Source organism: Coffea arabica, chromosome 2e (assembly GCF_036785885.1).
Source record: "Coffea arabica cultivar ET-39 chromosome 2e, Coffea Arabica ET-39 HiFi, whole genome shotgun sequence".
Classification (NCBI taxonomy): Eukaryota; Viridiplantae; Streptophyta; class Magnoliopsida; order Gentianales; family Rubiaceae; genus Coffea; species Coffea arabica.
In genome coordinates this window covers 10,542,679-10,555,766 of record NC_092313.1, presented here as the reverse complement: position 1 = coordinate 10,555,766, position 13,088 = coordinate 10,542,679, and the positions used below count along the sequence as shown (strand labels likewise).

General features: G+C 36.1%; 2 protein-coding genes across 9 annotated transcripts; both read right to left on the bottom strand.

Annotated features, from left to right (window-relative positions):
* Window positions 1–1,256: 1,256 nt before the first annotated feature.
* On the bottom strand, window positions 1,257–6,733 carry LOC113730883 (equilibrative nucleotide transporter 3-like). 8 transcript variants are annotated; one of them, XM_072078877.1, is made up of 10 exons: window positions 6,333–6,486; window positions 6,037–6,135; window positions 5,846–5,950; window positions 5,125–5,280; window positions 4,900–5,043; window positions 4,673–4,778; window positions 4,157–4,577; window positions 3,487–3,745; window positions 3,208–3,361; window positions 1,257–1,503 (listed from the first exon to the last, which is right to left on the bottom strand). In XM_072078877.1, exons 2-9 carry the CDS (start codon window positions 6,082–6,084, stop codon window positions 3,251–3,253), a joined length of 1,350 nt encoding a protein of 449 aa, XP_071934978.1. In that variant the 5' UTR covers window positions 6,085–6,135; window positions 6,333–6,486; the 3' UTR covers window positions 1,257–1,503; window positions 3,208–3,250. The 8 variants fall into 8 exon arrangements, with proteins under 8 accessions (XP_071934978.1, XP_071934976.1, XP_027111652.1 ...); XM_072078875.1 differs by lacking the exon at window positions 1,257–1,503 and adding an exon at window positions 6,590–6,733 and having other exon boundaries at window positions 3,053–3,361; window positions 6,326–6,409; XM_027255851.2 differs by lacking the exon at window positions 1,257–1,503 and adding an exon at window positions 6,590–6,733 and having other exon boundaries at window positions 3,053–3,361; window positions 6,333–6,409.
* Window positions 6,734–8,123: 1,390 nt separating this feature from the next.
* On the bottom strand, window positions 8,124–12,418 carry LOC113730882 (equilibrative nucleotide transporter 3-like). Its single transcript, XM_027255847.2, has 10 exons — window positions 12,069–12,418; window positions 11,743–11,800; window positions 11,529–11,633; window positions 10,958–11,113; window positions 10,713–10,856; window positions 10,512–10,617; window positions 9,700–9,863; window positions 9,446–9,606; window positions 8,671–8,929; window positions 8,124–8,577 (listed from the first exon to the last, which is right to left on the bottom strand). Exons 2-10 carry the CDS (start codon window positions 11,782–11,784, stop codon window positions 8,467–8,469), a joined length of 1,248 nt encoding a protein of 415 aa, XP_027111648.1. The 5' UTR covers window positions 11,785–11,800; window positions 12,069–12,418; the 3' UTR covers window positions 8,124–8,466.
* Window positions 12,419–13,088: the final 670 nt, after the last annotated feature.

Below are 13,088 nucleotides of genomic sequence, written 5' to 3'. Positions count from 1 at the left end.
CATCTGGGCAAATTTATCAGCAGCCCTATTTCCTTCCCTATAAATATGTGTCAACATGCAATTATTGAGTGCTGGAATAATTGAGTTTATATGGCCAACGTGTTTTTGTACTTCCGCACAACTAACTCGTCGCTTTTTAGCAATGATGTCAACTAAGAACTTGGAGTCTCCTTCAACCCAAACATCGCTCCAACCATCCTCCAGGACAAGCTCCAGGCCTCTCTCAAGGGCGACCAATTCTGCAATCGTGCTGTTCTTTTGACCAATAAATTCAGAATATCCAAGCAAGAATTCAGCCTCATGGTTTCTGAGAACGCCTCCAATGCTTGCTTTCCCTGTCCTGCACTTGCAAGAACCATCAAAGTTTAACTTAGTCCAGCCAATCTCTGGTTTCTTCCATGCCACGAGAACTGGTTCTTTGTGCCAATTTCTGACTATAAGCCCAACCGGCCTCTGCAATGCTCTTCCACATCCGAATGATTTAGTAAAAATAAGCTTCATCTTCTACCCTCTATCTTTTTTTTTCTGGCTTAACGATTTGTAATTTCTTTATTAACTTCAAAAGAATGATGAAGAAAGAACTTGAGCGCTTAAAACTGTGAAAATGGCTAAGCTTGAAGACCATTTATGAAGAAGAATCTGCATTACATGCAAAAAGGGTCTTGAAAGGAAGGGAAGAAATATGTGACCTTAACCACATTACAAAAATGCAAGGAACACCTTTAAGAGATGCTTGCCCACGAGTAGACGTACAAAAGATGGTGAAGGACATGAACGGTTTAATTAAGTTATATGAAAATTCAACGTGAGCAACACTTGAACATTTTCGGACGCAACAGAAGTAAAAATTTCCGTAGGAACTGAGAAGACTAGCCCAGCAATTCACGCATTCTTGCAAAGAAAAGTTGGAGTATGGGGAAAGTAAGGTAGTTTAAGCATATTCCCATTAACAAAGCAAGGAAGTTGACGGAACTCAAAATCCAATTCAAGAATCTTTGTTCGTAGGGGAAAGCTTATAACATTTTATTGAAGTCGTTAATCTGCATTATGAATTTGTAAGTAGCAAAAGCGTGAAAGCCACGTACCAAAATTGGGCATGGGCATGCATGGATAATATTAGTGGACTAGTTTTTTATCAAATGGTGACCACGGTTTGCCATCGCGGGTTGCAGTCTCGTCGCGGTCTCGGTTATTCTATATCCGTCGCGGCATATCGGTTGAATATCGGATGATACGCACATTATAGCACATGAAAGTTTTCAAAAAATCTAAAAAAATTACTAAAATTAGAAAATACCAAAAAGACACAATTTGAAAAATATTCGAGTGACTCCAATATATCGGCTGATACCATACATTACGGATTCAAATCGGCCAATATCGGTTGAGTCAGAGCTCGGTATCGTACCGATCCCCTCCGTTCCGGTTACGACTCAGGCTGATACATATCGGTATCGGCCGATATTGCTAGCCATGATGGTGACCATTGACCTTCAATTGTACCTGTTTCGGTCTTTCAGCTTAGATCAAAGAAGACCACTAAGTTACTTTATTAACTAATTAGTAGTATAGCACAAAAAATGGAAATTAATTTGTCTATCCAAAAAGATTTTGAGTTTTTTTCTTTCACTGTTTCACGCAAAAATATTTGGGCTGTGATGTTACATTTTTGTTCAGGATGCAATATTTGGAGTCCGAAAAAAGGAATATTTCGTATTTCAACGTTCAGTGAAGACTTAATTGTGTTAGAGAAAATAACTTTCCGATTTTCTGAGTTTTAAACTCATTGCTGACATTTTAAATTTTTGTAAAACTACGTCTAAAGCTCTAAACAAGACGATGCTGGCCATTTGCGGTAAAATGCACTAAATCCTCCTCAATTATACCTCGGATTGTAATTTACCCTCCTAAAGTTTTTATATAGGCAATTTAGCCCCTTTATGACATTCTTAGACAAAATTATCTTTGCTACATTAATTGCTTTTCTCGTTCTTATTCACCTATTCGTTTTTTGTTTTCTCATCCTTCCTTTTTTTTCTTGTCTTTTAGTTTTCCCTTTTTCATTATTAACAATTAATAACAAAATCTATATCATAACATTATCTATGTTTCTTACGTTGCAAAGCCTATGTAGTCTAAGATAGTGAATTATTTAAACAAATAAATACAAAGCACAGCCTTTTTTTTTTTCCTGTAAGTGGTAGTGTTTGAATCCAAGATCTCCTACTTGCAATACTTCCTCCCTTATCAACCAAGCCAACCCTCTCCCAGATAGAAAGTTCAGCTTATAAACGATGAATAAATTACAATAAAAATTGTAAGCACACAAATCAGTTAGTACTGTTTTTGTTCATTTTTAATGCATTCAAAATTAATAATTTGTTAACAATTAATTCTTGCATGCGCTATTAATATGTTGGTTTTACTATTAATGATTGAGCAATTGTTTACTCTAATTAGTTTACGTGTAAATAAATTATTGAATAACTTGATTAAATGTGCTTATGATATGAACATATATTGTGCGGTAGAATAGAGCTTATGGTAAAGACTTTTTTTGTTTGGTAAGTGGGAAATCTTGAAGTCAAGATCTTGTATTTACAATTCCTCCCATCTTACCACCCAACCCAACCCAACCCTCCCCTATATTAAATAATAAAAACAAATGAAGTTTAACAAATAAACAATCTATTCAATCATAATAAAGGAATGAGTAAAAGAAATTAAAAATTCTAGTGTAAGCACTCTAATAGTAGTAGAGGGAAAGAGGTGGCAAGTGGCATGAAAAGAAGGGGAAAAATAAGAAAAGAAAAAAATGAAAAAAATTGAAAGAGTAAAAGAAAAACTGAAAGAAATAGAATAGCACAGATAGTTTTATCTTTAAAATATATAAAAAAAAGGGAATTAAGTGCCAATAAAAATCATCAAGGGGAGTAAAGTGCAATTTAGGTAATAGTTGAGTTGGTTCAGTGCAATTAACCGTACCATAATTCCAACTATAATCTTTTGGAGCAGGCACATTTAATTTCCTAGCCCAAAATAAACATATGTATGAAAGGCACGAAGAATTGAGTTTTGGTTTTTGATTTACAAAACACGTAACAATTTCAGTTGTGAATTCAGCATATATAGCAATTTGTAAATACAATTTGACATCCCCTAACAGACATCCTGGCGACTATCCATGCATCAATATTCAACACTCACCTACAGATGCTTCGTGGAAAAATATCATCAAAATATTGCCTCCTCAGAATTTCCCATTGCCAATAAGCCATAACCAATCCAGGGCTACGCCAGAAAATATGCCACCAAGGAGAAATACTACTAACAAGTTTCCAAGTGCATTCTGTTCTGGTCCCTGCAGTACCAGAAAATGGTAAAATTTTCTTGCTCAGAGGAAAACCAAAGCAATTAACTCAATGATAAAACCAAGCAATTAAGACGAAATTGAGACTCATTCATGATGATCTACATTTCACCAACCTTGTACCCTTTTGGAGCTGCAGTGAGGACGCATACTGTGAGATAACCATTGGTCAGTCCCAAGAAGGACGTGAGAAATATCATCCATCCCTGATCACCATATTTTGCAGTGAAATAGAAACAAGGGATGAGAAAGAAACGAGATAATGTTGCCAGCATGAGGCCCTTTCTTGATTTTAACTTGAGGCATTCCATGAGTGGAATGTATCTTGATACGAGATCCCACCCATTGTACATTGCGATCAAAACAACAGCATACCTGGGATGGGATGACCATCAATGAAGTGAATATAGTTACTACATCGGGCCGGGGCCACCCTATTCAAATCTTTCAAATAAATAAGGTTGATGGGAACTTAATTCAAGAAATGGCTAATTGGACAGCCTGTACATGGATTTGTATGAGCAGCATGCTAAAAATAGGGGACTAAGTGACAGTAAAATGAAAGCAATTAAACTTTTAGTAGTAATAATGGATAACCAAAAAATGGAGGTGTCTAAGTCGAAAAACTTATCAAAGCGATGAATAAATAGCATTTTTTTTTTAGTGTTTGATTGTATAGGATAGCTGTATTTGATTCTCCAAAACTATTGATCAGTTCATCCTACTTGACATAAGATAAAGGTAACCACCTAACAGGTTGAATCACGAAAGAATTTTATCACTTACCAGGAGCCTAACTTGTGGTGTCCAGTATTTTCATATAAGAAGCCAGGAAAGATAGATAAAGTTAGGACATAAATCAGATAGAGGTCCAAAGCATAATCAAAGTTCTGAAAGAGTAATTGTTTGGTGCTCAGGCGCTCAGGATATTTATCATCATCGACCTGCATGGATGGCAAAAGCTGTCTTAAGGTGTCAAATGAACAGTTCATCAGAAACTTGGACATATAGATCAAAAGAAACTTTCGTACTGTTTCATTTGCCTCGGTCTGGATGCCAGCAGCGGCTAAATCAGCTGAGACAGTTTTTGATCCTTCTGAAGCTGCTTTTGCACGATAGTGCTTTACAATTGGCAGTTTAGGAAAGATGAATGCATACAGCAGAATGCATAGGAATTCGAAGAATATCGAGATGGCAAGAAATAGAACTGCAAATTGGAGAAACAGAATTCCATATCATTCAGGAACGAGACGACATGTAAGTGCCTGGAAGTTCACAAAGCACGAAGAGAAAATTACGTACTAACTCCCTTGCGAAGGCCATTATTAGAATTTTCAAAGGCTGCTTTTGTCATTAGCCGTAAAGCAGATGTGAGTGCCCCTGATGCAGCAAGACCAGCTAAGAAGGACTGCATAGTTACATATGATAAGATTAAAATGAAAACGCGTGTGCTATGAATAGTACTTCTAAACAATATGAAAGAAATACAATCTTAGAGAGTAAATGGAACATGTGATTTTAAGACTGACTTGGATGAACTCAGGGCACATCAGGGATAGGTCTCCAACCATTCCTCCTTGGACATGGGCATCAGCAACTCCAAAAGCAGCAACAAGTATACATATGCCAATATAATTTCCTAGTCCTCCTTTTCCTGATGTGCCTAAATCTAGCTGCGGAGTTTAACATCAAAATAAATGCATAATAAATAACTCAGACATTGAATACTAAAGATTGCTGAAATGAAAACTTACCAGTAGGAGCGCTAATGTGCTCAGAAAGAATAACGTATATCCTGCTAAATTTCTTTTTCTGGTATCAATTCTTGCCTCATTATATGCAAGTGTTGCAACTGTTCCAACGGCAAATGGTTGATAAACTAGGGTGAGTACCCTTGAAGGATGATAGTGCTTCAAACAGAAACGGAGAAAACCAATGTTAAGCTCTTCCAAATGCAACTCATTCTAGATGAACTAACTTGATGGCAAAATATTGAAGATATGATCAGTTCGCATTGAGGCCCAGAAAAAATTGGGAATTAGAAATTGGTTATCATTGATGGGAAATTAAAGTGTTTGCCTATCAGTACAGATTAGATTATCATGAATGTTCTTTTATTATGTATCCATCTGCAACAGTTTATGTGCCACAAGTTTTGCTAGCTAGTAGTAACTCAAGGCTGGCAGAGAGATTATTCATGGCAGGGCCAACATCCAGTACAGAAAAATCCATCAGCACAACAGTTTAGGCATTTCGTCATGTTGATGTCTCATTGCATCATCATTTTTCAACAAAAGTAGGCCAAGTTGTGCAACTTCTAAATTAAGTCACCTCAGAAAATTCAAATTGAAAGTCCACACAGAATTCCTAGCTCATTGATTTTGGAACTAAAGACTGCGCAGAATAACATACATGCCAGACCAAAAAGTGGTGTTTTGTATAAAAAAGGATTAAAGAGCACATAGGAGTACTTACAGGAAACAAGGCATAATAGTAGTCTCCAATAGTCAGCATACTATTCCATGAGACCAGTGATCCCAGTCCAAGAAACCAACACACTACCATTGCAGCACGTTTTCCCTGATGTCAATCATCAAACAATTCCAGTCAAGAATTAATTGGCAATTAATACCATTCAGTTTCTAATGCACAATGTTGGGATGAACCTCAAGCCTGCCTGGAGTGGGAGACCCACTTGAGCCAGCTTCAGTCATAGTTGTTCGTCTCTTAGCAGGCAGCTAACTTTCGAAGAATTCAGCCTGCATCTAGCATAACACTAAAAGTAAGACTCCTTATCTTCAATCCCTTTGAAGAAAAGGGCCGAATAAGAAATCCGAGATTCATAGTTGTGTGTCTAAATCAAGACATTTTGGCACTCCATTAAAGGACATATTACAGAAAAGCTTCAGAGAGAAAAACCTTGACAAGTGATAATACTGGAAAACTGAATCGTACTTCAAACCTGTTTATTGGTTCGATATGTTAGAGAGACTATTGGAGCCTTTCTTGTTGGAAATGATGGTCCAGTAGAATTGGCAGCTTCAGAAAGCAATAACTAACATTAGTACTAATATCTAAAGGAAGAAAAACCAGGCAAAGGAAAAATGACCGTGAAGAAGACAGCAGGCCCAGCTCCACATGTAAGCAACACTACTGTAGCTCAAACATTTATACACTAAATATTATGAAAAATCAGAAAAAAAAAATAAAAAGGGAAACCTTATCAATTGTTTGAAGATTAAAAGCCGGGAGCTACGTGACTCCTTAGTCTGGTTCTTTTCTGGTATTGCAAGTTGCAAATGATTGTTGGAAGTTTATTGTTGACTCCAATGCAAAATCTGAAAACACTGAAGTAGACAGATAAAAGGTTGAATACTTTTAAAGGAGTGGCATTTTGTGAACTTTTAGAAAATCTTTTGTGACTGCATTCTTGGAAGGGCATGGGGGAGCCGAAATGCTAAAAATCTTTTTTAAGTGCTGTTCCCATGGAAAGAATCTTCAATCTTTTCCTTTCCGTAAAGGAAGGGAAGAATCTCTACTTATATATTGAAGTTTTCATGTGTGGAATGTGACGTGTATCGGTTGACTGAAGGTGTTCGATGACTTTGTAGCGTGTAATTACTGAAGGCACGAAATTTAAGGACTGTTTTATTATTTGGATTCTACAATTATTACATATTACTACAAAGTGTGCAATGAAGTAGGAATAGATAATCTACCATTTGTCGAGAAAATCTTTGGTTAGTGAAAATCAAGAAAGTGGGTTGAGGGTCCTATTGCTGACACAAAATGGATAAAAACGACAATGACAGGGAGAGGATAACTTTCTACATTTTTTATTTTCTATTTAAACATTGTAGAATTGTTGTTAGTAATAATAATACTCTTTTATATTTTTTTCTCTTTCTTTTGATTGAAATAGACCATCTTGCTTTTAAGATTATAAATAAAGAGATGAAAGCAACGTAGTTCGTCAGCAGCAATGTAGACCTTTGATTAAAAATGTATATGTTGGATGCATTTGCAAATAATGAATAATTGTAGTATGTATTACCAATGTACATCTTGGATTTAAGAATCATATAATGTAGAGGCCACAGAATAATTAGCTTTATAATGTGTGTATCACCTACAATCATGAGAGTTTTTTCCCGTAAGCAATGTAATCATATTCTAATTGTCTCTTTAGTTGTTACTGGACAGGTCAGGAATTGTACATATTTTCACACCCACATGCACTAATTACACAAAATGTTAACAGTTCATGCACGGCTTACGATCTTAGCTACTTTGAGCTTCTGAAAGTTTCTTAACACCATAAAGTGGCTATTTATCAGCATTTGGAACTAAAGCTGAATTTTTTTTTGAAGGTTTTTTTAGTGTGAATGGAAGGTTTTGAATTCGAAAACTTTCTCTTACACTCCTTTTTTCGTACCATTCAATCATTCCCTCTCTAAATTTAAACTGAATTTGGATATTTGGTAGATGACGTTGTTAATCCAGCTCAAATAGTTTGAACTTTGGATGTTTTTATTCTGTTTTTTAGCCTTGTAGGTGTTCTTTAAAATTTTACGTGTGTATCAAAACTCATTTGATTTAATGCTGTTGAAAATTTTTGCGACTCATCCCTTGTTTCCTCATTCTCTCTCTCTCTGTCTCTATCCTCTCTTTTTCTTTTTTTGGTCTCTTTCTTTTAATCTTTGTAGTACAAATGTAAAGCATCAAGCTTAGCAAGTGAGAGAAGACATAATCATCATAAAAAAGAAATTCTCATATTTTTGGAGCAAGTCGAATGAAAGAACAGAATGAACTAGTACTTCAATTCTATGTACAATTCTTCATTGGTAAAATATACTATATCAAAGTACCTACTATCAGGGTTTTTTTTTTTTTCAAGAATTCAACCATGTGACGAAAAGAAATGATGCCTTTCCAAAACCTTGAACAACAGATTCTATAAATAAAACATCTATCATCTAACATTTGGTAACAATCGACTATCTTCATTCCACTTCCTATCTCAGTATCGTATGCATCATTATTCGAAATTGGGAAGTGTCACTTCGAATGCAGGGATGAATACAAGTGTTGCACCTTCAGAAACTTCCATTGCCAATAAGCCACAACCAATCCAGGGCTACACCTGCAAATATGCCTCCAAGAAGGAATAGTACTAGCAAGTTCCCTAATGCGTTTTGCTCTGGACCCTATATGAAACAACAAAGTTTATGCATTTTAAGCATGTTAGATGATAAACAGTATCAAAACGAATGAATTAATTCAGTTATAGTTGCACTAACCTTGTAACCTTTAGGGGCTGCTGTGAAGACACAGACTGTAAGATAGCCATTGGTTAATCCCAATAAGGATGTGAGCATTATCATCCATCCTTGATCACCATATTTTGCAGTGAAGTAGAATGCAGGGATGAACACCAAACGAGATAGTATTGCCACCATAAGGCCTTTCCTTGATTCTATCTTGAGGCATTCAATTAGAGGAATATATCTAGCGACAAGATCCCACACGTTGTACATTGCAATCAAAACGATAGCATACCTGCAGCAGAATAATTTTGGTCGAACTCGATGTTAGCAGATGATTAATCTGTCATAAGGGTTTTGTTTTCAGAAAGTATCTGAAAGTTACTTTTCCTTTCTTTTCCTTGTCCAAACTGATTTCAGTTTCTTTTCTCTGTAGGTGATTTCATTTTCTTTAGAAAAGGAAAGAGCATATAAATCTTCTGCTGATGTTGTTTTTCCTAAGCTCAAGTATTTTGCAGGCTTTATCTGCTCTAGATGAGTATTTCAAGAACTGTGGTGAATCTTCATGCGTTCAACTTCAATATAAATACATTTTTTGTATAGCAAAGAGACTCCTTATCTACAGAAAAACAACGCATCAAGCAACAAAATCCTAAGACCAACAAAAATGATAATGATAGTAACTACTACAGAGACGTGAACACCTATCAGCAATGCCTATTCAAAATTTGTACATAGCAATCTAACTCCATGGCTGGTTCAAAAACTTCATAGAACATAAATCATAGTTCATTGACAAATGAGCACTTACCATGATCCCAATTTGTGATTCCCAGTGTTTTCGTACAAAAATCCAGGGAAGATAGATAAAGTGAGGACATATGTAAGAAACACGCCCAATGCGTAATCAATGTTTTGAAAAAATAACTGTTTGTTGCTCAGCCGGTTCAACTGTTTATCATCATTATCACCCTTCACAGACAACAAAAGATTTTCTCAGCATTACAAGCTAGACAGTAAAAGTTCAAGTATTAGATCCAAAAGTTACTTGTACTCCTGACTTGCCTGTGTCTGGATTCCAGCAGCTGCAAGATCAGCAGTAACTGTTTTTGATCCTTCTGATGCAGCTTTTGCACGGAAATGCTTCACAATAGGTAGTTTAGGAAAGACGAATGCATAGAGGAAAATACACAGAAGCTCAATCAATGTGGAGATGGCCAGAAATAGAACTGCACAAGCATTAAAGCCAGAATATTAGAAACATCAAATACACACACACACACACTGATATATATCTTAGAAATTTGAAGAATTGTCCAACAGATCTTGATCAAAACAGATCTTGATCAAATTGAAGTTCTTGTGTACAAACAGGGACTAATGATTAGTATGCAAGTTTAATAAAGAATAAGCATAATCAGGGACTCGAAAAACTAGGCTAACTAAAGCTGATCATTTACAACTTCAGAAGGCCAACAGTTGTGCAGTGTCTTTTCAATTATAGGAACAGCAGAGCTTTGGAATCTGATTTGGCCTATGATGCTGTACCTAATTATGCTAGGACCAACTCTGCAGAGAGACTGCCAAATCCACATAGTCTCCATCTATATTGATACTTACACGAATCATCCTGTGTTCGATAAGTTAATGTGATATCTGGGTATTATCTATCACTGGAATTTGCATGAATTATCCCATTTGGACTAACTTAATGTGAACATATATCCCTGTATTCTCAGTTCCCCCCCACCCTCCCAAATCCGAGAAAGGGAGAATTTAACTTAAATCCAGATAGTGGAAAAAGTAAGGAGGTCAAAAATACAAAAACACATGACAACATTTTCTAAATCTATGTAGTTTGAAAGAAGAGAACATACTGACGCCTTTGCGGAGACCATGATTTGTTTTATCAAAGGCTGCTTTTGTCATCATTCTTAATGCAGATGTTAAAGCCCCAGAGGCAGCTAGACCAGCAAAGAATGACTGCAAGGCAATTCCAAGAACAACGAATGATAGTTAACTTCATGAACATGTTTAGTAGAAAGGTAGAAGGAACTGGGTATGCAGCAATCTTTTACTTGGATGAACTCGGGACACATGAGGGAGAGATCTCCAACCATTCCACCTTCAATATGGGCATCTGCTATGCCAAAAACAGCAACAATGATGCATATACCAATGTAATTTCCGATTCCTCCTTTTCCTGAGGTGGCTAAATCCAGCTGCCAAAAGTGAAAACATTTAAAGCCAGGATTAAAGAGAAATAGCTGAGAAAAAGAAACGTGAAATAAGAACTGCAATTTTTGCAAAATGGCAAACTTACAATTAGGAGGGCGAATGTGCTCAGGAAGAAAAGAGTAAACCCTGCCAAGTTACGCTTCCTTGTATCAATCTTAGCTTCTTTATATGCAAGTATAGCAATCGTTCCAAGTGCAAATGGTTCATAAACAAGGGTAAGTACCCTTGCAGGATGATACCGCTGAAAATAAGGGAAAAAGAATAGTAAAATATAAGGAAATCAGAAAGCAGTAGTAATTTTCAGCCTCCAGTGGCCATTTTTCCGTTCACGGGAGAATCAGTCATAGAAAATAAATATAGGAAAGTTTCATGATAATAGTGGCCATTTTTGTATTCATGTGTTCCTTGGAGAAGTTGAAAGGTCTCTGCAACTTTTAGGGCTCAATGGTTCATTAAGAAAGTTCGATCTGATCTACCCATAAACAGAGTCCTCTGAAAGGCAAGGCCAGCTTTGAAAATTAAAAGGCCGCAAAATTGCAGAAACATATATCAATTTGCTCAAGGAAGAAACCATGAATTCAACTCATAATCAAACCACGAATTTATATAGAATGATTCGAAAAAAAATAAAAAACAATGCCGAAGATACTACTTACCGGGAATAATGCATAATAATAGTCTCCAATGGTCAGCATAGTATTCCAAGCAACAAGGGTTCCCAATCCAAGAACCCAACACACCACAATTGCAGTCAACTTCCCCTGAAATTAAAGCCAAATTTCAAGAAAATTGGCACTCTGAGAAAACATAATAAAATCTGAATGCCCGTTAAAAAAAATGCGGACGAAGAAGAAGATTAAGAGAACAAACCTCGAGCCTGGCAGGCGTTGGAGAGCCGTTCATATCCGCCATTGTTATGGCTGCTCTACTGCAGACGGTAACTTGATAACTTCAGTGTTTTTTCCGACAATTTTCATATTAAATAAAAACCATTGTCATGGAAGTATTGGGATTCTAAAATATTCAAGGAAACAGACACATCCATCGCATAAAACACGAAAACGCTTTCTTAAGACACTTTCACCACAAAGGGATATCGGTGTCCTTACACCAGACAAAAACAATAACCAAACAGAACTGACAAAAATAGTAACCAAAACCCATGAAAGAACTGACAATGCATGAAGTTTTGTCACCTGAAAGCTTACGAACAGAGCCAGAAGATGGTCAGCTGAGATTGCCTGCCTTTTGAGACTTGAGAGGAGAATGATGATGGCACACTATTTATCTTCTCCTCTCTATTGTATTGACTGCTGAGTATGAAAAGGGAATTCAGTACACACGCAAAAAAAAAAGATTCACTTCTTTCTTCAGAATCTGTTAGTATCTATTTGACCAATTAACGATGATCGAATGCAAGACAGAGCTATATATGAACGAATCTTTATTAGTTAAAAAAAAAAAAAAAAAGGAATTTTGTTGCGTAAGACTCTTGGACTTCTCCGTGAGAAAAAATGGGAATCCAAATTTGTAAAGAAGTAACGTACGAAATAATCGATCCTGTTGCGTTGGAACATGTTTATTAGCAACAGGAGTAGTACACATTATATTATCATAACTATAAGTTAATTTGTGCCTACCATTGTATGCACAGAAAGAAAAATTACGCACCAAATTTATTTGGAGGAACCTATAATTATGATGCTTAACTAAGCCTTTTTTAAGTACAAGAGTGAAAGGGTTAGTGTAAGTGCTTACTGAAAATTCTATCCATAGTCTAAGACATGATGCTAGGATCCTAATTTAATACTGCTAGCCATAATATAGGCTTTAAGATAAGGATTAACTTTTCAACGCCATAGTCTAAGATATGATGTTAGGATCCTAATTTAATACTACTAGCCATAGTGTCCTACCTATGGCAGTATTTTTCCTTTCTCTGCAGTATATTTTTTCTTAAGATGGAGGAAGTTGAACTTGTATTTGAGATACGTATTAGAAGAGTTATTGTTCACGCAAGGAAGGATAGTTGGCTCATATTCTCTGTATCAAAAGCAAATCATTCGCATCAGACTGACGGCTCTTATTTTGTTCACATGTTCACTTGCCTCTCTGCTCGCCATGTTCCAATGCGGAATGGTAGTTTTTGTTTTCTCAAAATTGATATATAGTTAGCTAAGTAATTATTCTATTTATGGTTTAGTGCTTTGTAAAGC